This window comes from Cricetulus griseus, chromosome X (assembly GCF_003668045.3).
Source record: "Cricetulus griseus strain 17A/GY chromosome X, alternate assembly CriGri-PICRH-1.0, whole genome shotgun sequence".
In the NCBI taxonomy this organism is placed as follows: Eukaryota; Metazoa; Chordata; class Mammalia; order Rodentia; family Cricetidae; genus Cricetulus; species Cricetulus griseus.
The window spans coordinates 69728787-69756265 of NC_048604.1; the positions used below are offsets into that span (position 1 = coordinate 69728787).

At 42.8% G+C, this 27479-nt stretch overlaps 2 protein-coding genes across 2 annotated transcripts; one reads left to right on the forward strand and one right to left on the reverse strand.

Annotated features, from left to right (window-relative positions):
• Positions 1–1194: 1194 nt before the first annotated feature.
• On the forward strand, positions 1195–2280 carry P2ry4 (pyrimidinergic receptor P2Y4). The gene has a single exon (XM_035449867.1). The coding sequence runs from the start codon at positions 1195–1197 to the stop codon at positions 2278–2280; it is 1086 nt and encodes a 361-aa protein (XP_035305758.1).
• A 16189-nt stretch (positions 2281–18469) lies between these two features.
• Positions 18470–24347, reverse strand: Awat1 (acyl-CoA wax alcohol acyltransferase 1). Its single transcript, XM_027431744.2, has 7 exons — positions 24272–24347; positions 23113–23220; positions 22777–22847; positions 21452–21656; positions 20651–20822; positions 18834–19033; positions 18470–18624 (listed from the first exon to the last, which is right to left on the reverse strand). Exons 1-7 carry the CDS (start codon positions 24345–24347, stop codon positions 18470–18472), a joined length of 987 nt encoding a protein of 328 aa, XP_027287545.1.
• Positions 24348–27479: the final 3132 nt, after the last annotated feature.

A 27479-nucleotide genomic window follows, 5' to 3' on the forward strand; every position in this document is an offset into this window, starting at 1 on the left:
ATCTGTATTTTAATTTTCTCATCAGTAAAGTAGGGGCAGTAATAGAACCTATTTGATAGAGAAACTGTGGAATCATCAATAGGTATAAAGTCCTTAGAACAGCGCCTAGCACAGAGTAAGGCCTAGACAAACATTTGCTATAATTAAATGCATACAGAGTAAAGATGGTTATCAGTAGTTTACATTTTCAGAAGTCCTTCAGTGTGTTGACTTACTGTTGTCCATGTTAAAATTCATTTCCCATGTTTCTACACCCATAAACCTATATGATAGTCCTGTAATTTAATTACCTTCAGTGGCCTAGCTCTTTATCTGTAAACTGGGATGTCTCCTTGTGTACACAATCATTTTGAAGCTGTTAAATAGTAATCTCACTGGGCCCCAGTTTCCCAATCTGTATGCTGAGTGGGTTGGACTAGATAACCTCCGAGGGTTTTTCTAGCTCTGGCAATCTGCTGGGATGAGGCAGGAGGAGGGATAGGCACCACCCAGAGTTCCACCCCCAAGAATATGCCCTCTGGCTGCCAAGAGGAAGGGTGACAGAGTCAGCTGGGCTCAGCTTCAAGGGCACTGGGTAGAAGTCTTGCTAAGGTTCCTAGGCAAGGGTGGTGGTGGTTCTCCTGGACTGGAAGCAGATGTGAACTGGGGCAACTTCAGAGGGAAATACGAGTACAGAGAACTAGGACCAGGGTGAGAGGAGAGGGAGAGAGGCCCTCATTACCAGGACAGAGCTGTGATGGTGAGCTAGGTGACTATTTGAGCCTGGGTATCTTCCCCTTAGATAGTGCTGGTCAGCCTCCACCCTCTTCAGTTAGCCAGGCTCTGCGGGAGAGGAAGCTGCAGAACACCACTGACTGCCCACCTGAGTCCCAGCACTGCCTGATGCCCATCAGTCCCTGAGCTGGACTACAGGAGCTGGGTAGGAGCTGGGTGGGCCAAGGGAGCTGGGTAGGAGCTGGGCTAAGGGAGCAGGGTAGAGGCTGGGCCAAGGGAGCTTGGTAGGGGCTGGGCTATGGGAGCAGGGTAGGGGTTGGGCTAAGGGAGCTGGGTAAGGGCTGGACAGGCGTGGATTGCACTTGGATTTGCTCCTCCTAGCTCTCCTTGGTGCTTTTCCTCTTTTGTTGTAGGTTTGTCAGGACTGGGAAACTATGGAAGTCAGACACTCACTTCTGTTCTTTCTACCTCTAGGGGACCATGACCAGTTCAGAATCCTTGCTATTCACATCTCCAGGCCCCAGCCAAAGTTCTGGAGATGGTGGTTGCAAGTTTAATGAGGAGTTCAAGTTCATCTTGTTGCCTGTGAGCTACGCGGTTGTCTTTGTGCTGGGCCTAGCCCTCAATGCTCCCACCCTCTGGCTGTTCCTCTTCCGCCTTCGACCCTGGGATGCAACAGCCACTTACATGTTCCATTTGGCATTGTCAGACACCTTGTATGTGCTGTCACTGCCCACCCTCGTCTACTACTATGCTGCCAGAAACCACTGGCCCTTTGGCACTGGCTTCTGCAAGTTTGTCCGTTTTCTCTTCTATTGGAACCTCTACTGCAGTGTCCTTTTCCTCACCTGCATCAGTGTGCACCGCTACATGGGCATCTGCCACCCACTGCGGGCGCTACGCTGGGGCCGCCCTCGATTTGCAAGCCTTCTCTGTCTAGCTGTTTGGTTGGTGGTAGCTGGCTGCCTTGTGCCCAATTTGTTCTTTGTGACAACTAGCCCCAATGGAACCACCATTCTGTGCCATGACACCACTCGGCCTGAGGAGTTTGACCACTACGTGCACTTCAGTTCAGCAGTTATGGTGCTGCTCTTCGGCTTGCCCTTCTTGGTCACCCTGGTCTGTTATGGACTCATGGCCCGACGATTGTATCGACCTTTGCCAGGAGCTGGACAGTCATCGTCTCGGCTCCGTTCCCTCCGCACCATTGTTGTCGTGCTGACTGTCTTCGCTGTCTGTTTTGTGCCTTTCCATATCACTCGCACGATTTATTACCTGGCAAGGCTGTTGAAAGCTGACTGCCGGGTGCTGAACATTGTCAACGTGGTCTACAAAGTGACCCGGCCCCTGGCCAGTGCTAATAGCTGTCTGGATCCAGTGCTCTATCTGTTCACTGGGGACAAGTATCGAAGCCAGCTCCAGCGGCTATGCAGAGGTAGCGGGCCCCAGCCCCGAACGATTGCCTCCTCCCTGGCCTTGGTGACCCTACATGAGGAAAGCAGCATCAGGTGGGCAGACACCCACCAGGACATCATCTTCCCTACCTATGGGGGAGACAGATTATAACCCTGGGCACTGGGTATGAAGGAAGGGAGCTAACTGCAGGACAGAGGGAAGGGGGCCCATTAGTGACACCTGATAAGGGCATCAGCTGCCCTCTATTTAGTCAACGTTTGGAGCAGTTAGTCCTCTGCCTCTACTTCTTTCTCTTTTTCTGTCCCTTCCTGGAGCCACTTATCCTTTTTCTAGAGCCGGCAAGACTTCCTCCGTGCTTTTCACCCTCTCTGCTTCCCCCAGGTCCTTCCACAGAACGCATTTCTCCAACCAGAGTAGACAATTCGATTAGAGAGATGAAGGGTGGAGCAATCTCAAAACTGGCCTGATGTATAAAATGGAGCAAGCTAGAATATCACAGATGCCATATGTGCCATATCTATAGCATCCACACCCACTTCCTGGCTCCCTCTCAAAGACGAGCTAGTCTTACCTGCCAAGGTGCTGAAATAGGGTACAAGGCCCCTGAACCTGCTTGCCAGGGTCCCACAAGCAGCTAGAAGCATAGTACTATTGAATTGCTGGGCAGCCATGAGGTAGACCACTGCTCTTAAGTGATGAACCTGAGGAGCCCCAGGAGGCAGGGTCTAGGTTGATTGCAACTTGGAAACAAGAGTGAGACTAGATCCACCTCTGTGACTGTGGAGAACATATTTGATAGCTCCCATATGTTTAAGAGTGGGCAGCCTTGACTGAGAAGGAAGAAGACCTCTAGAGTTCATGGCTCCAAGTTTAAAAACTGATGGGTAGAGCAGGTTTGTCCAAAAGATAGGGTGGTGACAGGAATAGACGCCCAGAACTGGCTCTCCACTGGTTCCTCCCCTTTCTCTAGCTCTAGTTAGATAAAGAATAAACCTGTCGCCAGCTCGTTCTGAATCGGGTTGTAGGATTTCAAGGCCGGGGTGGGGCACTCAGTTTTCCATCTGTTTAATCCTCTTGCCACAGCATTCAATGGGCTTGGAGGATCTAGTGGGTGTATGGACTGGGGGGGGGGCGGCTAAATCCTGGGCCTGAGAAGTCTGAGTTTCTTTTCCCATGAAATGACCTTAGAGCCTGCTGGTATTCTGAGTCAGCCCCCAGCCTTTGCTGACCTTTCTGAGTAAAACAATCTTAATGCCCCTCTGCCCTCCTTCCCATTCTTTAAAGGGATCTCTCTCCCTCGGAACACAAGAGTTCTTCTATTAGAAGTAAATTAACTGATCTTTAGGATTCTTGCCAGGTTCCCACTCTTATGGTCACAGCCCCCTTGCCTGCCACCTCTCCTTCCTATCAGCTCTACACAGTAAGATTATTCTCTTCATTATAACTCGTTCAAGCTCCTCCATTGTCAGGCCCGATAACTCCAAGCTGCTTATTCAAGACCAGCTTCTTGGACTTTGAAGTCTGCTACCCCCACCCCAGGATCTCACTGTGTACCTCTATCTAGCCTAGAACTACCTGCAGAGACCTGGATGGCCTTGAACTCAGAGATCCACTTACCTTTTTGCCTCTCAAGTGCTGGGATTAAAGACATATGCCGCCAGACTGTGTTAATACCTCAACTTCTCTGTGCTTCATTCACAATCTGCTTAGATGTTTTGTTTTTATCCCTTCCTTCCTCCTGATCCCTGAATGAAGAATCTTGTTCCTTTCTTTCTATCTCTTCATCTTTGTCAGTTACCTCCATCATTGATTTTATACTTTACACTGATTTTTATATCTTAAAAGAAAAAGACATGAACGCTTATGCCTTAACCTTGCTGTCTCATCTTGCCACCATTCTGTTAGTCTCTATTCATTTCAGTACTGCATTTCCTGGAAGAGTGTTATACCTCCCACTTACTCACGGAACTGCTCCAAACTCTCCAAATTGGATTTCCTCCCACTCTCCTGCTCTTAGAACACAAATTACGTCTTCAGCAGGAACTTTAATGACATTTTTCCTACTTTTATCCCTCTTTGACCTCTCTACTTCACTTGACTCTATTGTATGTCTTTTAGAGTTTTTTAATACAAAATAACATTTAAAAATGTCACTGTCACAACACTGAAGGAAATGTGGAGAGAAAAGATTCACCTATTTCAAACCCATATTTTCATTTGCCATACTTCATGTTTTCTTGGTTTGTATTACTGTGCTATAGAATTCTAACACACTGTAAAAAGTCTGCTTTTTAGGTTATTTAGGGTATGGTGATGTATGTCTATAATCCCAAGAGTTGGCAGTAGAGGCAAGAGGGTCATGAGTTCAAAGCCAGCCTAGGCTACATAGTGAGACCCCTGTCTCCTTTCTCCATGTTGATGCAGTCTTCCACATTTATTTTCTCAATAGTTATATAAAATTACTTCCATTGGTAGATTATATCTTATTAGGCTATCCCCTGATTATTGAACATTTAGGTAGTTCAGTTTTTCTGTGCTTTGAAGATCTTCCCATTTGTGGCTTTTTTCTTCTTTGCAATTCTATCTCTAGTACAAGTTCTCAGGAATAAGATTACCAGACCAAAGAGCATGAACATTTTTATGGATTGTGATTTTTCAAAATGACTGCATAAATTTTTACTGTCACAATGATACATGGTTATCCTAGTTTCATTGCAGTTCCAGCATCAGACTTTATAGGAAATCTTTCTGGATGGTAAACATTCAATTTGTTAATTTCACTTCTTTGCTTGCTTATGGCATTGAACACTTTCTCTTGTGTTTACTATTTGCATTATTTTTCAACTACTATTTTGGTGGTATACTTCTATTGAAATATCTTTATTTAATATGTATATTATCATTGATTATATTTGACATATTTAGCCCATTTATTATGATACTTTATTTCATTCCCTAAATTTAGAATCCCTTTCCTCCTGCTTGTCCTTGATTGATTCTCTCTTTGCTGTCATCTTTTTGTCAGACTCTCGACATGTGGTTATCTAATCGTCTCTCTCATCAGATTGTTGATTTCCTCTTGGAGAGAACAAATAGCAGGTGACTATGATTTAGTTAACTTCTAGTCCTTAAGAATACCTCAGAGGTCATACAGGTCTTGTGCTCCCCTTCATTTTCCAGTTGAAGAGACAAACCCAGTGAGATGTCATGCCTGTGACTTTCTACATAGTGGCGGGTAGAAACTAGACCCTGGAATGGTTTCCCATGTCTTCTTTCATTCTACCATGCCAACTTGGTGCTAGGCCAGACCTTTGTCCCTCTAAACCTCAATTGCCTGCTGGATAGGTTTACTTAGATCTTCCATTGTTGCTTCTAACCCATAATATAAAAAATGAAACTGCCTGAACCAGTTTTCCTACTCATCTTGCTCATTTCTATTCATGACATATTTCTTAAATTACCTAGGCTCTAAAGCTTCTGGGAAACTCCACTCTTTTCTCTTCCTATCTCTCCAAGTTCTGACATTGCTCTTTTTGCCAGTTGTAATTGGCCTTCTTTTATAGTCCCAATGCTACCATTCTAATACAGACTCTTTTCATCTCCTCCCTGACCGAATGTCATAGGTTTCTGTCTAGTCTTTAGCTCTAGGCCCCTTCCACACAAATGCACATTGTCAGATCAATCTGTCCAACACTTCTCTCAAAGTTTCACTCTTTTAGAAGTCTTTGATGATTTTTTTGTCTACAAGTCAAAATACTTTAAGCAGAAATTCAAGAAGTTTTTATCAATCTTCTATTCTCCCTCAATACAAAGATCTCTTCTTTAAGTTTTTGGGTTTGTTTGCTTGCTGTGTGTGTGTGGTGCTTGGGACAGAGCCCAAGGTCTTCCATTTATATTATTGAGCTACATTTCTAGACTTCTCTAGGTGAATGAGTCTCTTTCTCTCTCTCTGGGCAATACTTGCACTTTCTTACATCTGTACTTTCATTGTCTCTGTCCTCTATACTGAAATACCACTCCCAGCCAGGCATTGGTGGCACATGCCTTTAATCCCAGCACTCGGGAGGCAGAGGCAGGTGGATCTCTGTGAGTTTGAGATTAGCCTGGTCTACAAGAGCTAGTTCCAGGACAGCCTCAAAAGCCACAGAGAAATCCAGTCTCGAAAAACCAAAAAAAGAAAAAGAAGAAAAAAGAAATACCACTCCCAGGTTGTCCTTTTAAAAAATAATAATAAACCTTCTTTCCAGGGGCAGACTTAGGTCTCACATATTTCTAAGACTTTCTCTGTTGATTCTTACCAACAGTGATCTTCCTGGTGTTTTATTCTGCAATTACTGTCTGTATCAGTCAGTTAACACCTTTAACATTTCTTGACATTATGGACACTATTTTGGTTTTTGTTTTGTTTTGTTTTGTTTTGTTTTTTCGAGACAGGGTTTCTCTGTGTAGCTTTGGAGCCTATCCTGGCACTGGCTCTGGAGACCAGGCTGACCTCAAACTCACAGAGATCTGCCTGCCTCTGCCTCCCGAGTGCTGGGATTAAAGGTGTGAGCCACCAACGCCCGGCTATGGACACTATTTTGAATTGCCAGTTAATTCTTCATGCATACTTGCCTTGTGTAGCCCACCTATAAACCTCTCGAGTTAATGTAATATAATGGAAAGAACACAGGATTGAAGACCAGAACACCCAAGTTTGAGCCTTGAGCCTGAGAATGGGACTCAAGTGTGTCACCTTGGATGAGTCATTCAAATTATTTGAGCCATAATTTCATCATCTATGAAATGAAGATGGTAATCTCAGCTTTATGTAATTTTTCAGGTTACAGTGAGGCTGTGCAAAGCTAAAGTGCTAAGCAAATATAAGTAGCTGTTATCATATCATTCTATTTGTTTAATAAATGGTGCTTAATAAACATTTAGCATATGATTATATGTTAGCAATTCAGTGTGTTTTTTTTTCCTGGATACTGTCCACTTTAAGATGCTTCCATGAATCTCAATGAATTAAAGAGCTAAAGGAGGTGTTTTGGTGGCTAGCTTCTTGAGTTCATAAAAAGTGGGGCGCAAAACTAAATAGAGAATTCTCAACAGAAGAATCTAAAGTGGCTGAAAGACATTTAAGAAAGTGCTCAAAATCCTTAGCCATCAGAGAAATGCAACTCAAAACAACTCTGAGATACCATCTTACACCAGCCAGAATGGCTAAAATCAACACCAATGACAATCTATGCCGGAGAGGATGTGGAAAAAAAGGAACATTCCTCCATTGCTGGTGGGAGTGCAAACTTGTAAGACCACTCTGGAAATCAGTATGGCGGTTGCTCAGAAAAATGGGGATCAGTCTACCTCAAGATCCAGCAATTCCTCTCTTGGGCATATACCCAAATAATGCACGTCCATACAACAAGGACATATGTTCAACCATGTTCATAGCAGCATTGTTTGTAATAGCCAGAACCTGCAAGCAACCTAGATGCCCCTCAACTGAAGAATGGATAGAGAAAATGTGGTACCTTTACACAATGGAGAAAAAACCAGCAGAAAAAAACAATGGAATCTTGAAATTTGCAGGCAAATGGATGGAACTAGAAGAAACCATCCTGAGTGAAGTAACCCAGTCACAAAAAGACAAACATGGTATATACTCACTCATATGAATTTTAGACCTAGAACAAAGGATCACCAGTATACAATCCTCTTCACCAAAGGAACTAGGAAGCAAGGACTCTAAGAGAAAAATGCATGGTCCCTGGAGAATGGGAAGGGCCAGGATCTCCTAAGCTAATTGGGAGCATGAGGGTAGGGGAGAGGGAGCTGGCAGAATGAGAGGAGGAGAAGAGGAGGGGAGAGGAGGAAATGGAGAAGCAGAAAGGTTGAATTGGGGGAAGAATAGAGGAGAGCAGGATGAGAGATATGATAACAAAGGGAGCCATTATAGGTCCGAGGAGAGATCTGGCACTAGGGAGATTTCCAGAGATCTACAAGGATGACACCAACTGACAATCTAGGCAATGGTGGAGAGGCTACCCTAAATGCCCTTCCCCTATAATGAGACTGATGACTACTTTATATGCCATCCTAGAGCCCTCATCCAGTGGCTGATGGAAGCAGAGGCAGACACCCACAGCTAAACACTGAACTGAACTCTGGAGCCCAGTTGCAGAGAGGGAGAAATGAAAATCAAGGGGGTCCGCACCAGGCTAGTAAATCCCACAGAAACAGCTGGCCTGAACAAGGGGGAGCACATGGACCCCAGGCTGCTGTCTAGGAGGCCATCACGGGACTGATCCAGACCCCTGAAAGTGGATGTCAAGAGGAGGCCTCGGCACCCTATGGGGCCTCTGGTAGTGGATTAGTATTTTTTCCTGGTGTAAGAAGGGACTGGTGTAAGAAGGGAGCCCATCCCACATGAAGGAATGCTCTCTCTGCCTAGGCCTGCCCCAGGATCATGTTGTGGAATTTGGAGAGTCCCCATGGAGGGTCCTACCCATGGGGAGCGGGAGAGGGCTGGTTGTGGGTTGGAGGGAGGGGGAGAGGGAGAAGGGATTGACATGTGAAATTATAATTTTTGTAAAATTAAATAAAAAACAGAACAAAGAGCTAAAGGAGGGGCTGGAGAGATGGCTCAGTGGTTAAGAGCAGTGACTGCTCTTCAAGAGGACCCGGGTTCTAGTCCCAGCACCCACATGGCAGCTCATACATGTCTGTAACTCCAGTTCCAGGGGATCTGGTATCTTTACACCAATGCACATAAAATAAAGTTAAATAAAATATTTTAAAAAAAGAGCTAAAGAAACTTTAGGAACAGCTGGGTTGAGGCAAACATTTAAAAAAATGTTTGAGGGGAAGTATTTATCATGAATCTCTCATATTTTGCTGTGTAGGTTCCTTGGCCTGTATATAAAGCTAACCTGGATGAGAGGAGGGGTGGTAAAACTCAACTTTCACTTTTCCCACATTATATCCTTCATCCTGTTATTTCTAGCACACTGGGCCAAGTTGATCTCTTTGAGCTTCTGTTTGCTCAATGATAAAAGGATAGGAATACCTAGCTGGCAGGGCTGGGATGAAGAATCCATGCAGTAATGAGTGAAGAAAAATCACTTACAGATCCTGTTGGTGAGACCCCTTTTCAATAGCTTTCAACTTTAACAAAACCAGATGGGCAGTCCAAGTTCTAGATTTTGATCTTGGTCTGCCTGGAAGTGATAATTGAGATCATGACAGAAATGAACCCTTGTGAGAGCCAGAAGGCAAGCAGGTCAAGCTTCTGGCATCAAGGGAGAGGGGAGTTTTAAAAATAGAGATTTGTAAGCAATTTTTAAAACATTTGAATTAAAAAAGATTAAGAAAATAAACAGCTGCGTCAAGTGCCCAAGAGAATTTATGAATTATAAGACACTCAGAACTAAAAACGAAATTAGTTCCTGCCAGTTTGGATTTATGCACCCAAAACATTAGCCAGTGACATTGATCAAAGAGACAATTCTTAAATAGTTTTTTAAAAATGAAATTATGTGTATATGCCTACCCCTGGTGGTGGTGGTGGTGGTGGTGGTGGTGTGGTGGTGGTGGTGGTGTGGTGGTGTGGTGTGTGTGTGTGTGTGTGTGTGTGTGTGTGTTTATCCATGAATACAAGTGCCCTTAGAGGCAAAAGGCAATGGACCTCCCTGGAGTGGTTGTGAGCTGTCTGATATGTGTTCAGAGAACTCAGGTTCTCTGAAAGATCAGCGCACACTCTTAACCACCAAGCCAACTCTTCAGCTCCAAATTTAGTTATTTATATCTATTTATTTAATTTTTTGAAGTAGGATCTCACTATGTAGCTTTGGCTGTCCTGGAACTCTCCATGTAGAGCAGGCTGAGCTTGGACCTCTTCCTCCTGATTGCTTGGATTAAAGCATGCACCATCATGCCTGGCCTTAACTAAAACTTATTTATTTATTTATTTATTTACTTATTTATTTATTTAATTTTGCTTTTCAAGACAGGGTTCCTGTGTAACTGCTAGCACTGTAGACCAGACTGGAAAGGTGTCACCACCAACTGGCTACATACATTTTCTAATGAAGATCTTTCTTGATGCTTTTTACAGTCCTCTTCTGCCTCGAGTTTCTAAGTTTCCTACTTCTTCGCACAGTCTTCAGAGGAATCAACTGAACAGCAGTGGAATCCGTAGGACTGAGATTTCCAGCACGAACTGAAATGTGCTTTGTCACCAAAAGAAAGTTTTTTAAAAAAGTATTTGAGTGCAACTAAAGAACTAGTCTATCTATGAGGGACCTTGGTGTGTTTGGTTGCCAGAGACAATGTATTTGGGTTATAAAATAGGACAAAGACAAATGATTCATCCTTGAGCTAAAATGTAGATTATTAAAAGATAGTGACTCTCTAAGAGAAAGAAGATGAAGTACTTCTTGGGGCTGGCTGATTATCACCATCAATTCTGTACTATTGGGGCCCTAATCATGTTCTTGAATCTACTCAAGAAAAGAAAAAATTCAATGTGTTTGGGTAACTCAGGAGAAAAACCTAACTGAAGCACCACGATGATGGCATCTATTCAATTTGTGTTACTCTCAATGATATTTAACTTAATGCTCATTGTAAATCTTATTCTTTTTTTCTACACAATAGCCTTCTACCTCCAACAGCAATAAAATATCACTCACTCTGAATCTAGGGAGATTCCTTTCCAGAGAGTAGTCATTGTTTTTGATCTCTGACAATTTGTTATCGTGGTTTGACTTTTAAAAAAGTTTTTGTCTTTATTCTTTTCTCTAATGAAATTTTCCAAAGAACATTTTCCAGGACAACAATAGGTGCTACTATGCTTTTAAGGGTATGGGTTAAACAATTGTAAACATGTTTCTTCACTACCAGGTTTGTTAAGAATCATAAATATCACCATGTTGGAAATTTATAAAGAAAGAGGTTTGATTTGGATCATGGTTCTAGAGGCTGGAAGTCTTAGAGTGTGACACTGACAAAGGATCTGTGCTGCTTCTACTTATGGTACAAAGTATAAGTGCAAGTAGAGGCAATAACAAAACAAAACACAAAGCGAACCGTAGCTTTATAACAATATGCTCTCAAGTTAATAAACCCAGCCTCTTGAGAAAATCAAGGCATTCACTTTTAATGACATAATCATTCCTTAAAGATACTACCACCTTTCAAGACTTTTATATTGCAAATAAAATTTAGTGTAGTTTTCAAAGGAGAAAACCACAGTAGAACACAGCATACATTTTTCTCTGAACTTGTTGGCTAGGGTAATTTTTATTTCCCATGGCACATCCCGAGAACCTACTGTCAAGACACATTTTTAGTCAATGCCTCTCTAAGAAGGGAGATCTACTGAAACCACTTAACCAGAAGGTACAAGTTGTCCTATGTCTCCAGCTCCTCTAGCTTTCTTTCTTTCCACTATGAGAAAGTACAGAGCAAAGAAAAAGAGAAAAATATTCTGGTTTAGTGGTACAGGCCTGGAATCCCAGCTACACAGGAGACAGGAGAATTTTGTTTGTTTGTTTGTGAGACAGGGTTTCTCTGTAGCTTTGGAGGCTGTCCTGGAACTCACTCAGTAGATCAGGCTGGCCTCGAACTGCCAGTCTCTGCCACCCAAGTACAGGGATCAAAGGCATACACCACTACTGCCTGGCTGAGGCAGGAAGATTAAGCTACAGACTGAGTTCCAGGGCAGCCTGGTCCAGTCAGTGAAACCTTGTCTCAAGACAACAAAATAAAACAAGAGTGTGTCTAGAATATTTATTTAGCATTATGAGGCCTTATAGTAGTAAACTCCCAGAACTGGAGAAAGTGGAGAGCAGACGGGACAAGAAAGTTATTTTCCAATTCTTTTTTTCAGTGAGAACTCATGCCTGCTTCTGTAAAACTGGCCAAGAGCCTTTGGTTGGGGAAGTCATAGGCCCTAATGGGAAACTTACTACTATTGTTTTGCTAGTCAGGTCTGCCTTCCAAATACTCATGTTTATTGCCATATATTAGTGTTCATGTCCAGCCTTCATCGGAGAAGCTTCCGTTGCAGCAGGTAGTGGTTAATTAATGCAGAAACCTATAACTGGCCAAAGTGCTGAGAATATGTGATGATGGAGTGATTGACCCTAAATGGGACATCTCTATCACCCTTATAAATCTCAGGAAACATTGTGGAGGAGGGGATAGAAAGAATATCAGTCATATGATGGAGAGATGTGCAGCAAAAAATGTATCTTCTGGGTGTGACATTGCTGTTGTACTCATGAACTAACCGGAGTAGTGGTTGTCTGCCTAAGACCGATATATAGTTAAGCCTGTTAGCAATCTGCCAGGGATGGGGGAGGGGCCCATTGTAACTCGAAAAATAAAAGACCCAGAGACTGGTATCAAGGTTCAAGCTTCAAGCTGAAGATAAGAGAAGCAAATCAGCCAAGCCAGTCGATCTTACCTCTGGCAACCCTGTCTCCACACATCCTCAGAGGGAAAAGGCTCTCAGTTCCTGTCTCCTCCTTCTATTCCTTTCTCTGCCCAGCCATATCACTCCTGTCTCCACCTTCCTAATGCTGGGACTAAAGGCGTGTGATCCCAAGTGTTGAGATCACTTTTGTGTGAGCTGTTTCTTTTAGAATTGGATCAATTTCGTATAGTCAGTGTGACCTTGAACTAACAGAGATCCATCTACCTCTTAATCCTGAGTCCTGGGAATAAAGGTGTGTACCACCAACGCCTAGCTCTATGGCTGCTGAGATTAAAGGTGTGTATCACCACTGCCTGATCTCTATAGTTAGCCTGGCTAACTTGCTTTCTGAATCCTCAGGCAAGCTTTAATAAATCATAAATAATAAATCACCACAGCCCATGATGTTCCATCCCTCCTTGAAGGACTATTGACAGTTCCTGGTTGTTGATGGAGTTTCTTCATTAGTGTAGCTACTCTGATAATTTCCCCTTGCTCCAGTAAATAACCGCTAACCCATGCTTAGAAAAGAAACTCAGTGGGTTGCACACAAAAAGACATAGAGACAGGCAGTGAACTTGTTGAGATAAATGGTTCTAGGACAAGGGAAAAGGAGGGTAAAATGACTAAAATTCATTCTATAAATGTATGAAACTGCCAAACAATAAAAAAATCCATAAAAACAAAAAGTGTAGAAAATGCTTTGTTATACTTCTCAGGGAATCTCATTGTTTCTCAGATAAGAAGGAAGAGATCACCTCCATGCCTTTTTCTTAGTAACAAAAAAAGAAGTGTTTCCTGCAAAGTTTCCTTTTGAAGAAGTATTTTATTAATTTGGACTGTATTTATCTGCATGTAACAGAAACTATTGTGAAGGCCCAATAAGACATACGAATTCTGTTTGTGTGTTAAGAAAAACTTCCCAAGCAGACAGCACAGGCTGGGCAGAGCTGCCCAGGAGAACCCTTACAGCTGCTCCTTTTGCCATCTTTTCAGTTCTGTGTTTAACCTTTTCATTGCAACATGGCAGCCCATCTTTGAAGAGTTTTGTGTTCTGCATAGTAAGAGAGGGATATATTAGTCACAGTTGTTTTTCTGAAACCAAATTACCTAAAAGAACAGCTTCAAGGAGCAAAGACATATTTTAGATACTGGTACCTTGGCTCTGTTGATTTTGGACACAAGGTGAGGCAGAATAGCACAGTAGTAGGAGTATGTGAAGGAAGAGGCCATTCAACTCATAGGAAGGAAACAATAAACAAAGCACAAAACAGTTGTGCCAGTAGTGATAGATGCTGCCTGTAACCACAGCCCTCATGAGCCTAAAGCAAGAGGATGTGCATAGGAGGCTAGCCTCCCTATGTAGTGAGTTGGAGACTAGTCCACAATACATAGTAAGAGCATGTGTCAGTAGAAAAGAAAGACAAAAACCCAATTTGGACTTTAAGCTTCTTGTCTTTCTTTCTCTTTTTAAAATAGTTATTTATTTCTTTATTAATTATTTATTTACGGTTTTTTGAGACAGGGTCTCTGTGTAGCCCTTGCTGTTCTGAAATGCACTCTGTAGACCATGTTGGTCTCAAACTCAGAGATCTGCCTGCCTGTGCCTCTTGGGTGCTGGGATTAAAAGCATGTGCCACCACCTTTGGCTTAGGCTTCTATTCTTTCTGCTGTGAGCGATACAATCCATTTCTAAGGTATTTGAACCCAGTGCCTCTTGCATACTAGGTAAGCACCCTATCACTGAGCTATTTTCCCAGTTGATTTTTGCCTTTTGAATTTTTTATTTTTTGAGATAATGTCTCATTAAAATAATCAGTCAAAACCTGTGGTCTTTCTGCCTCATCCTCCTGAGTAACTGAAATTACAAGCCCTGATACCAGGCATACCTTTGTTTTAAGGCCTGGAGATAGAATCTAGAGCCTTGTGTGCTGCATTGCCACTGAACTACATCCCAGTTCTCTTTGTACTTTTCAGCAGAGACAAGTTTCCACTAAGTTGCCCATGATAACTTTGAGGTTAAGTCTGTAGCCCAGGTAAGCCTTGAATTACAATCCCCCTGTTTCAGCTTCTAGCATAGTTGGGATTACAGGCCTATGCTACCAGGCCTGGCTAAGTCACTAATTATTATATGTACCTCATATTTTCTGTCTATGTGTATTGTGTATGACACTACCTACTATGCTTTCTGGTTCAGATAACTGGTAGACAAGTCAGATGAAGATGCTCCAACCCTCCTTGACTTGAATTTAACCTAGATTTTTTTTCCATCTGAACAAATAGTACCAATCTTCAAATTTGTCACTGATTTTTCGCATATGGTGATTTGGTAAATGAGTATGGTTTTTATAACTCTTTACCAATCCCCAAATGTCTCTGCTTATAAAATTTGGCATCTTTAAATTTTGATTTGTAAAGGTATTGCCAAACCAATAATGATGGCTTGTGTAAGTTTTAATTAGCACTACAACTCCACCACTGACAAGACAGTTTAGTGGGTAAAGGCTCTTTCTTTCAAGTCCTATGGCCTGAGTTGGATTCCCAGAACCCATATGATGGAAGGAGAGAACCAACTCCTGTTGTCTTCTAACCTCTATATCTGCTCAGTAATATGGACCACCTCCTTCCTCCTACCCCACAAATAAACAAATAAAATGTAACAAAAATAAATAAAACTCCAAAAATGTAGAAGGAAAAATAACATTTTTTAAAGTTAAAAAAAGTCATCTAATTGTAAAACCTGGGTTTCTCATTATTATGAAGCAATGCATCCTTATTACAGAAGAACCAGATGATACAGGCAAGCAGAAAAACCCTACAAAGTAGGACATGCTTTCTTAGACTCAGGAAATCCTAGTCATGTAAAATAACTTGATAAATTAGGCTTCATTATACATTTTTAATTGCTGGAGGCAAGTTGCCAGTGCAGAAGCATTCCGAATAACTTATGTAGATGTTCTATCCTAGAGAAGGCAGGAGCAGGCTGCTCCATTCTCTAATGTAAACCATGTGTGGAAACTTCTTTCCCAGGTACAGCATGGAAAAAGCAACTCTTAAAGAGGGGAAACTTGATAGACGCTGTTTTAGCCAGTTATCACAGTCAACATCAGCATGGATACATGTTGATAGCATTCATTCCAGAGGCTACCTGCCTCTTTTGTCTTTCTCTTTAAAATTCATTTTAAATTTTTTCTTCTTATTATATTTTTATTACTTAAAACGATTTTAACTTTAAATATATTCTGATCATATTCTTTCCCTCCCCCAAGTCTTTCCAGATCTTCTCCCTCTATCTACCCATCCAATTTTTTAAGTTCTTTCTCAAAAAACAAACAAAATCCCAATACAACAACAAAACTCCCTAAAAGCAAGAAAACAAAATAAAACATCACCCCAAAGAAGAAGAGAAACAGCTAAACTGTAGCCAAATAAAAGCGCGCACGCGCGCGTGCACGAAAACACACACACACACACACACACACACACACACACACACACACACACACACACTGTAGAGTCCAATTGTATGTTGGTCAACTAGTTCTGACCATGAGACCTGTCCTGGAGTGGTTGATATTTGAACACGTGGCTTTCCCTTGAGTGTCACTCATATACCCAGTGTTGCTCCACTGGAGAAAATTGATTTTCCCTCTCCTAGCAATATGAATAACAGTTCAGTTTTTAACCTTTACCCTTAGTGACTAGGTTTTCATTCATTCATTTAATTTTTATATATAACAAAATAAAATAAGGTAAGATATAAGTAAAACTATCACATCAAATTTGGATAAGACAAACCAACAGAAAGCAATGAGCCCAAGATAAGGCATAAGAATCAGAGATCCATTCATCCACACACTCAGGAATCCCATAAAAACACTAAACTAGAAGTCATAATATATGCACAGAGGACCTAGTACAGACTCATATAGGTCTTGTGCTTGCTGCTTCAGTATCTGGAAAGGTTGATTACAGCAGATTTTACAAGACAGAAGAGCAATGGTCAATGAATTTTGAGAGGTCTTTGACTGGATTATAGTAGTAGAGGAGAGGAGGGGCTTGTTGGATTAACAAAAGGTAGTAAATGTGATATGACTTGGTGATACAATGGGAATTTGGAGGAAGGAAATGATTTGCTTGGGACAGGGATGAATGACAGGTATTTGGTGGAGATTAGTAAATTGGATCCATTTGACTATTGCTTATGAAGGAAGCCTGGGTTAGAAATAGACCCAAAATTATGTAAAATAAGAGAAGGCCTAACAGTTAAGAATCAAGAAAAGGCAAAAAGAAAAGAAGACTAAATGGGCCTTCAACTTGGGTTATTTGGTGAATATATATATATATATATATATATATATATATATATAATATATATATTTGTGTATGTGAGTGAAGTGCCTGAGGAAGCCAAAAGGAGGCATTGGAGCTGGAGTTACAGGTGGTTATAGAGTTACTCAATGTGGGTGCTGGGAGTCAAATTTGGGTCATTCTCTGCAAAAGCAACATTTGCTCTTAACCACTGACAGCTATCTCTCCATCCCCTCAAAATGTCTCTTGCTGGCTATTTTCTGAAGTAAGAGACATCTCTGCTTTTATTTACTCTTTTAAATTTCTCAGAATGCAGGAGCTGGGGACGGCAGCACAAAATGCAGGTATCCTTGTCCCATGTACTTACTGAGCATCTTTCTAGGCCCTGGGTTCTATTCCCAGCACCACATAAACCAAGCATGGTGGCACACTCACGAAATGTCAGCACTTAGGAGATAAAGGCAAGAGGATAAGAAGTTCAAGGTCATCCTCTGATACTTAGCAGCAGTATCCTCTGATACTGAGGGCAGCCTGGGCGGCATGAGATACCATCTCAAACAAACAAAAACAAGAAAATAAAGTACAGCTTTTAGAAAAAAATTATAGATAGAATTTTGTAAGGGTTAAGATAGCCACGGGTAATTTCAAGGAAAATAAATGTGAAATGCTTCTGCCAACTGAGAACTGATCTCCAGCAAGTTACCTTTTATCTGTCTAAAATGATGCTTGGCAGTGGTGTGGAAGTAAGCCTTTGTATCTGAGGACAGAAGATCATTTTAAAATTGTACATGAATATTTGTAACAGCCCTACTCATAGTAGCTGAAAAGTGGGAAAAAAAGAGATATCCTTCCACTAGTGCGCAGATCAACAAAATGCAGTTTATCCACAATAGGTTGCTATTCAGCCACAAAGAATGGAGCAGTGTTACATCCTATAATATGAAAGAACCTTGAAAACATCCTGAAAGAAAGAAGCCAATCATGAGATAACATATGCTATTTTGCTCCATTTGTATGAACTGTTCAGACCGCAGAGCCTTAGAGACAAGGTAAATCAGTGGTTGCCAGGTGCTGAGGCAGTGGGCAGTGGCTGCTGATGTGAATTGGGTTTCTAGTGATGCTTGAAAGAGCTCCCAAGGGAGCTTGTGGTGGTCATTGCACAGCTCTCTGACACTGCTGAACTTTGCACTTCAAGCTGGTTAAATTTATGGTCTGCAAAGTACATATAAATTTAAATGTTTTATTAAGATTTTTAAGAATTGGAGTGCTGACCGCCTGGTCATTGTTTGAGTCCTTTAAGATCTAGAATTTTAGAAAGGTCCTGAGACTAGAGGGGCCTTGGGATGTTCCCCTCTGAAGAATGTCTGGGTGGGGCTCCTCAGGAACAACTCCTGTGGGAGTGTGGGCAGGGGGCAGTATTATGGTCAGAAAGGAGCTCTTAATGTCCCATCCCTGACCATATGCACAGCCTCCTTCATTTTCCTTTCCCAGCACTCTCTGATTCTAGGCGAGCCAGTTTCCTGTCCAAAGCAGGTGCTTCGATGCTCCCAAGAGAAGTCTCTTCAATCACAAGAAAAGCAGTTTCTGGGTTTTGGAGTAGCCATGCTGGACCTTATGTTGCTCAAATAGCTTGTACAGGGCATCCATGTAGAGTTCATGGTATTTGTCCACCATCTCTGGGCTTGGGCTTTCAACACGGGGCAGGGGCAAAGGCTCCCCAACTGTCAAAAGAGATGAAACAAGGGAAGAATGAAAGTGCCAGAATCCTCATTTCCTCCACCCTCGTCTCCTTTCCAGAGCCACATACTCTGGCCACTCCAATCAGCTCTCAGCTTCTCCTACTCTGCTGCTCTCTCATTTAGTGGAGGAGGGGTAAGATGCAGATGGGAGAAATAGCTTAGATGGCCCCAAGGCTGAGCACAGCACTCACCTATAGTGACGATGGGCTTGTGGTATGGTAGGAGTCCCACCGAGTCTTGACAGAAGCCTTGTCCATAGAAGACACAGAAATAGAAACCAAAGATCCAGCGGAAGAAACTTTGGAACTTGTACATCCAGCTGTCCTCATGGAACAGCACCTGGTCATATACCTCAGTTTCTCCAAACGTGAAGGTAGGGACCAGATGAGCCCTGTGGGAAAACCCTCATTTATCAGACACAGGCTATCATGGGAACCATGATGGAAAAACTTTTGTTCAAGGCTAGGCATCTTCCATTAAGATATAATACTAGAGGCATAAAACATTCTTTTTGCACTTCATAGGGTCCCCTATTTGGGATGTTTTGTATTAAAAATTCCCAGCCCAATGAAAGTGTTATCTTTAGCCTATATTACAAGGGCAAGACACAGAGATACAGGCAGGAAAGAAGCGCTTGGAAGAGACACTCAGAGATCCACATGGTAAAAAGCTTCCAGAGGGTGCCAAGGATGGAACACCTAACTTTCTGTTAGAGAAATCACAAGATATGGGTAATGTGTGTAGATGCACATATTTGAAATGACCCTCCCCAAGGAGACCAAGTACAAGTTATTCTGTCCTTGGATCACGGGACTTGAGCATAGAACAGTGTTTCTTTTCTAAAGGCCACAAGTACCCACCATGAACAGTGAGTGCCCTAGGGAAAAAATTAGGCTCCTTGCAGCCTTTAAGTGAGAAAAAGAGAACACAGCACTTTGGTATGTGTTACCTGATTGATTGGTTCTTCATAATAATGAGGACATGATGGGGAAACCAGAGCCCAGGCTTGGAAAAGGCAGCCAGAGAGTAGCAGGTCCTAGACTAGAACCCAGGTCTCCTGGCTCCAATTCAGATTTCTCCCTGTACATTATACTCTAGACTGATAGGCCCCTCAGGTGAGATTATTTGAAGACAGGTTCACATCCTCCCTAAGCATGCAATTGCCTGTGTGTCCAGTGAGCTAGGCTACTGAACTGGTAGGCTCCCTATTACTCCAGACACCAGTTCCTTTTTTTCCTTCCTTTTCCAAGACTGCACCTAACATTTATTAATTGCCCATTGTGTGCAAGGCACATGGTAGGGATTTTATATGAGTGAATTCATTCATAACTCACTGGACCTGGTGATTTAGATCGATAATGAAAGCTACTCATGAAGCTGAGGCAGGGGGATCATAAGTTAGAGGTCTGCCGGAGCTGTGAAGCCCAGTCACCCTATACAGAAGGAACAAAAGGTCAGTAGCCATGTTAGGAAGATGAAAATCCCAAGGCTCAGAATGATGTCCCAATATGCATAGTAAGTTATACAGCCAGGGATGATGATGTTATTATTATCTGGTGTTGGGATGGAACCCAGAGTCTCAGGCATGTTAGGCAGTTGCTATACCACTGAGCTACATTTCAAGTCCCTGGAGCCAGAATTTTAAATCAGGCTCCAGACTCCAGCTCTTCATACAGACTCATTGTTCTGTACTGTGCCTTGCACTCATTATCAACAGACAAATGTGGATTATCTACTAGTCACAGAGAAATGTGGACATGTTTGACATGTTAGCCTGAGCCTAACTGTTCTGGACATTGTACCAGAGTTCATGGTCTGACTTCCTGGGAACTGGTGCAACTCACTAAGAGGAAGCAGATGTCCCAAAGCTTTAAAAAAATTACATCTATCTCTCTTACTCAATCATAAGTTTCTAGGGGGGCAAAACTCAAGTGGTATTCATCTTGTCACAACCTACAGGGTAATACGCAGAGAGGGACACTTGCTCCTCCTGTTGGGGGGTACATACCCGTGTTGGAGGGCTGTGCGCACAAACCCTTTGCGCTTCTGGAGGATGAGGGTGGTGGTGTTAGGCACGCTTTGCAGGGCCTCTCCCACTCCTCCCACAACAATACCCAGGAGGTTCCCAGTGCCATGGCTCAGCAGGTAGTTGATGGCTGGCTGGCTCACAGAACACACTCCTAGAGAGGCACAGAGAGGACACAGTCATCAGGACAGGAGCAAATGTCAGAGAGAACATACTGGCTTCTGGGTTCCTATGGCTCATAGGAGGGAAAGCTCAAGGAGATGGGGCAGTAGTGTGGAGAAGACAAGACAGTGAGCACGTTTTGCTTGAAGGCAATGTCCATAGGAATTACTGGATTGAAGCTGCAGCAGGGTGGTTTTCAGTGAAATAAATACAACTTTCTGAACTTCAATTCTGATTCTACCCTTCCCTCCACCCCCTGTTGATAGCAATACCTATTGTTCATTGAGCACATACTCTGTACCAGGCAGTATGTTAAATGCTTTACTTATTTAAGATACTATACTTAAGAGCATTCTCATTCCATCATCACCATACCATTTCAGCACTATTTTTCAGGCAAGGAAGCTGAGTCCACTAGGAGATAGCTAATTTGCCCATGATCTTACAGAAAGCAATAGAGCCAAGATCTAAGCCTGGGCAGGTGTACTCTAGAACATATGATTTGACTTCCACACTATGATTATGGCACAAAGGAATGGTGCAGTGGGGGAGAAGAGGCTTAAGAGGGTGCATTTATGAAAGAGCTACAGTGACTAGGAGTTCCAGTACGATCAGAAGCACCTTTGGCCATGAGGTATTCCCTAATAAAAGGGATCTTGAAGAACCAGGACAGTGTGGCCAAGTGAGGCGTGATGCCTGGGAAGGTCTTCGAGAAGCCTGTGGCCTCAGTGCAGAAGTTGCAGAAGGCTCCGAAGGTCAGGAGACCGTGAGGATGGACCCCCATGATGTAGTTGTGTGATGGTGACAGGTCCTTAGTCTTCAGGATCTGCAACCATGGAAACAAGCGGCATAGAAGGGGGAATGAGCTCACGTGGAGCAACAAGGTGAAGAAGACATGTCAGGGATTTGTGTATTCGCTGAAACAGCTGCCTAACAGACAAAGCACACACAGACTCAAGAGTCCTGGACTTTGATCTCCACAGTCCTGGGGTGACAAGATAGGATCCTAGGCAATTGGATGTAATTTACCTCTTCTCGCTTGTGGCTTCAAGCAGTTTCAGTCATCTGCATCCATGAGCTTTACACACATTATCATTTTCTTTATACATTGTTATGTTGTACATCATGGCCAGGAAGCTCTGCTCTCAAGAAAGATCAGGACTTGGCCTAGAGAGATGGCTTAGCAGTTAGGAGTGCTTGCGGCACTCTCAGAGACCTGATTTGGGTTCTCACCACCCATGTGGTTACTCACAACCACAGGTAACTGCAGTTCTAAGGGATCCAATGTTCTCTTCTAGCCTCCTCAGGCACTGAATACATGTTGCATGCTTACATTATGCTTACATGCATGCAAAGTGCTCATCCACAAATGAAAATACAGTTTAAAATTCCAAACATTGACTGTGTTTGTCATCCCCTTTAATGATTACCCAGAGGAACCTCAGAGCAGTCCATTTCTAGACCTCTTCCTTGCCATGCCCTCCATCACCTGCTTCCTGTATTTGCCTAGGCAACTTTCAGTGAACATGGAAAGCTCTGCTTAGATACTGCCACACGTGGGAAGCATTTCCTTTCTATCCTCCAACAGGTTCACTTCTGTGGCTTGCAGCAGATTCTGATTATACCCCTTCTCCTCATCAGATGTGAGCTTCTTACTCATGGAGGATCACATTGTAGTTACTTCTCCGAAGCCCAAGCATGTGGCTAGTGGACGTTTTTGAATCATGTTTATTAAATTGAATGATACTTTCATTCGGCCTATGTCATGTTGAAGGTCATGCCAAGGGCGTCCAAAATAGCCCAGCAAAGTACAGAAAACCGTGCTGTTATATTGCCAGAGCTGACACTTTGCCTAGATACTCAGTTTTCTTGTGGAGACTCCTAGTTATTTGGTAGAATGCCTGTGTTTTGAGTGTTGAGAGGGACACTGGGGAAGGGATACTTACTGTAATAGGGAAATAGTCCCTGATGTGGGTCCAGACATACCAGTTCCTTACCCAGGCTGAACGCCTGCCACCTGAGACAAAAGTGCCACGAGAGGATGATATTAGTATTGCTAAACTGTATCTCTCACTCACCTAGGAATTCGCTAGCAATGTGGAGGGCCACATCTCTGCTACTGCGGTAGGAAAGGAAGACATCCCAGAATGGTTCCAGCTGTCTGGCACTCGTGGCTCTGAGAACTTTGAAGAGAGGTCTGTGGCATGGTGAGTGGACCCCTCCCACAAGCAGAGTTCTAGGCTATGATGCAACATTCTTTTTCCTAGGTTCATGAATCTTACCTTGATTTGGAGTCTTCCAGTCCAGGAATAACCAGACAAAGTAAAGTGTTGGTAGCAGCCACAAGGATGTGAACAGCAGGCCAATGAACAATGGCTGCAGGATAAAAACTGAGGAGAGAGTAAGCCAGACCAAATTTGTACTGGCAGCAGAATTTAGTCATGCCCATGCTCTGATCCTGGGCTTCAGCACAGTCTAGGTCCTGACTTTTACCCTTCAGAATTTTTTTCTGTCATCTACCATATGCAATCCTCAGTTCTCCTCCTACCTCTCATCCTGTTCCCCCGACTCCCTGTCTTGTCAGCATCCCTGTACTTTGGCTCTGTGCCTGGAACAAACTTTTTGTCTACTGCTCACATTCAGCTATCATTTTTCATCTTCCGGTCTCCTATCCACCACCATCCCAGAATCTGTGTTAGGGTATGGATCTACCTTCCTTTGTTCTCATACTTTCCATCTCTCCCTTGACCAATCCCATCCAACATTTCCATCCCATACTGTTTCCTACTCCAGTGTCCTTGTTGCTCTTCCCCATTCAACATTCCTTCCACTATCTTGCTCTCACTCCCACACTACCACTCCACTATCAGAGAAGAAAACTCTGTGGCTCAAACGCTGGCTATATAGCTGGGAATATTAGCATATATCTGTAATTCTAACACCCAGCAAGCTGAGACAAGAGGATGAGTTAGACACCACACTGAGCATGGACTTGTCTCATAAAATCCAACCAATCCACGAACAAACCAACAGCAAGGGCAATCAAGAGAACAAAGAAGCAAAATCTCCACAAGCTCCACTTCTCTAAGCCTACAATGCTAACTGTTCCTCCGTGCTAGTCCATGTTCCTAAGGAAACCCCTGTAAACACATTTGCCCTCTATAGGTTGTGCAGGTTAAGGAAGGAGTGGCTGGAACTAGCTGGCACATTCATTCATATCTATCGTGACTGTGCTCCACACTCCAGTCTTTTCTCACTGTGCCCTGGGGCTTCATCTCTTCTTTTCCACTCAGGGTACAAGACTCCATGGCTCTACTCTCTAGTACTAAGTCGATCAAAAGGCCAAGAATGAGACTTTACAAGACCATAAGAACATCACCCAGATCTGGCCCTGCCTTCTTGGGTTGGCTTCTTGCTGTGCACTCTTGATTAGGTACTCACAGATGGCAAGGTAGCCCAACGGCCACTGCAGAAGGCTCAAACTCTGTAAGTAATCAGTCTTCTTAGAGCAAGGCATTATGTCCAGGAGCCTGAGGGAGGTAAATGTTCCAGAGCCTGTCCCAATGAAAGGTGCCACCAGCCTCTGCAAGCTCACTTAATAGTGACTGCATGAGATTATGAAGAGCTGACACTTGCCCTCTACCCTCTTTTCCATAACTCCCTCCGCCCACCTACTGCAGAGGCCTGTTCAGTAGCACTGGGGACTGCCCTCGCAGGCCTAGCCCTGCCCACAGCCCTTTGACTCTTTCCTGTGACTATGGGGACATCAGGATGAAGAAAGGAGAGCATGACTGTCATCCAGTCTAACTGCCCGATACCCAGAGAGGAACAACTCTCTCTCTCAGGCCACTCAGACACCATGGGGGAGGAGTTGCTAAACTGTAGGAAATGACTGTTGGGAAGAATATTCTGGGGGTTAGGGTTAGGGATACCTGGAATGGGGTCTCAGTTGCTCTCAAGCAGCATAATGTGAGGCTGCCCGGCTTCACACTTTTCCTACATGTACATAAAAGCAGAGACTAGAACACATTTTTCATCTTTATATTTATTGTTAACTATTGTTTGAACCCAAACATCAGAAAATGAAAACAAACAACAAAAAACCCACCTGTTAGCATTTTGGCATACTTGTTTCATTTATCTGCTTGGTTGGGAGGAATATTTTTACAGAAACTGTGTGACACCATGCCATTTCATCACTAAATCCTTCAATATGGAGATGTAAAACTACAGATGTTTTCTTTCGCAGTAACACTACCACTGTCACCCTTAACAAATGTAACAATTCTCTAAAAATATCTAATATTCAATCCATAGGCAAATGCCTTTTTAATGAGTTCTAAACAAGAGTCACTGGTTATATTTGGATACTGTGGCACTCTCACGCTCTCACTGTAAAATAGAAACCAGATACAAAAGTCAAAGAAATATATGGCTTAATGAATTATTATCAGATAACACCTGGTAGCCACCATTAGGTGAGGATGCAGAACTTTTCTACCTAGCCCAGACTGTCTCCATGTACCCTATTCCTGCCCCAATCCTCTTTCTCCTCTCCATGTAACCATTATCCGAAAACCTAGAGTCATTTTCTTCATAATCTTCTATGCGTCACCTGTCCATATGCAATTCCCTAAAAAAATGTGATTTATTTTTGACCATTCAAATTCTAAGTTTTCTTCTTTTTCACCTTCTATTCTGGAATAACTATATTAACGTGTTACAAAACAGTACAGAGAGCTCCCTACACCCTTAAGCCAGCTTGTCCTCTCTGCTGCTTAGTATGTCATGTAAACATGGACTAGTTATTAAAATGAAGAAATCTAGATTGGAGCATCTCTGTTAACTGCGCTCTAGGATTTGCTTGAATTGTGGCTGCTTTTTCACTGGTGTCCATTTTCTGTTCCAGGATCCCATTAAGATTCCACAATCCACCTAATCATTGTCTTCTTATCTCCTCACTCTCCTGGTCTTCCCTGATGTTGGAACTTTTGAAGAGTTCAAGTCCATTTTGTTTTGAGATGGAGTCTTGCTATATAGCACTGGCTGGCCTTGAAGTCTCTATGTACTCCAGGCTGGCCCCAGAAACTCCACTGTTACTGATTGTTGGAGTTACAAGTGTGAGCCTCAAATCTGTTTAAGTGTGTGTGTGTGTACACATGCGCGCGCACATGTGTGTGCAGGTTAGAGGACAACTTGTGGGAGTTGTTGATTCTCTCCTTTCATCATGTGGACTCCCGGGATCAAGCTCAGGCCATCAGGCTTGTACTGCAATCATTTTTTGCCCACTGAGCCATCTCACTAGCTCTCAAGTCTGTTTTAATATACAGGTCTCTCCTCCAGGTTTTTCTTTCCTTAGGTCTGAAATCTAGGTGGCCTTCAATTACAGGCTGAACTGCTTCCCTTTTCTTACCTTGTAAGTTTACACCCATTATAGCATGTTTGGTTGTAGTGTGTGTTGTTTTCACTTTTCCCACCTGAAGATTCTATGTATCTAAAGGGATAACGGGGCACGTACTCAGTGACTGAATTCATACCTAGTAGTGTGACTATTGTCTGGCAAGTTCTAGGCCATTGATATCAAGTGCACAATCTTGAGTGTTTAGTTTTATTTCTGTGACCAGATGATTGTTTGTGTGTAATGAGATCACTGGAATCCTATGGAGGCGTTTGTTCTGGGGACTTCAATGGGGAATAATAAGATGCACAGTAATATAGAAAACAAAGGACACATTTCAACAGGGGAGTGGGAGGAATGCAAGAGAGGAAGGCAGGTGCCTGCTGACCTTTGAGGCAGTTTGGTATTAAGGAAAGTTCCATATGCTTTGCTTCCCCTTATCCCAGAGTGTCCTCCTCCACTCCAGGTCTAGAAACTAGTCTGGCCCCAGGGCAAGTGTTAGGTGTTGCTGAACAGCTGTTCTACTGAAGTAGTGACATCAGCTAGGGGTCAGGATGAGGTCTCATCCCTGGCACTCCATTTTTCCATCACCTTCCTGCCCACACTCTTCTCATCCTTGTAAATTGTTTTCTCCAGGAAGCCAGTCTCCTCACTTAACTTTTTAATAATGTGCGAAGTCTTAGTATTCCTTTCTATTTTCTCCCGTTCCCCTGCAAAAAGAAGGCAAGTTGTTTAGAAGACACTTAAACTACAGAAAAATGTTGGGATATATATTACATTTAGTACCAGATCCCACCCCTTGCATTAATATTTTCATATATAAAATTTCATGGACCGCCATATGGTAATAATTGTGTTTTTAATATCAACTGAATAGCATATGACACACTGGGCTTGCTATGTGCATAGATTATGATGGCATTTGCATCTGTTTGAAACAATATATGTGCAATGCTCTGTAATAGTGAAGTTCTCCTTCATGCTTCAGCAGTTTTCTTCCTGCAGGCTGTGAACAATGGTTTCTTGCTTCTTTTTAAATAAAAGTTTATGGGGGCTGAAGAGATGGCTCAGTAGTTAATAACACTGGCTGCTCTTCCAGAGGACCTGGATTTGGTTCCCAGCATCCACATGCTGGCTCACAACCATCTGTAGCTCTAGTTCCAGGGGATCCAGTGTTCTTTTTCTGACTTCCATGGTTCACAGATATACATGCAGACAAAGTACCTATACATATGAATATAAAATAACTAA

Bases quoted from the DNA above. Each gene is read 5' to 3' on its own strand.
- P2ry4 (XM_035449867.1), top strand. From the start codon at position 1,195: ATGACCAGTTCAGAATCCTTGCTATTCACATCTCCAGGCCCCAGCCAA.
- Awat1 (XM_027431744.2), bottom strand. From the start codon at position 24,347: ATGCCTTGCTCTAAGAAGACTGATTACTTACAGAGTTTGAGCCTTCTG. The intron at 23,221-24,271 runs GTGAGTACCTAA...CTCTCTCCTCAG, and splicing joins GTTGGGCTACCTTGCCATCT to TTTTTATCCTGCAGCCATTG. The intron at 18,625-18,833 runs GTGAGTGCTGTG...CTCTTTTGACAG, and splicing joins CAAGCCCATCGTCACTATAG to TTGGGGAGCCTTTGCCCCTG.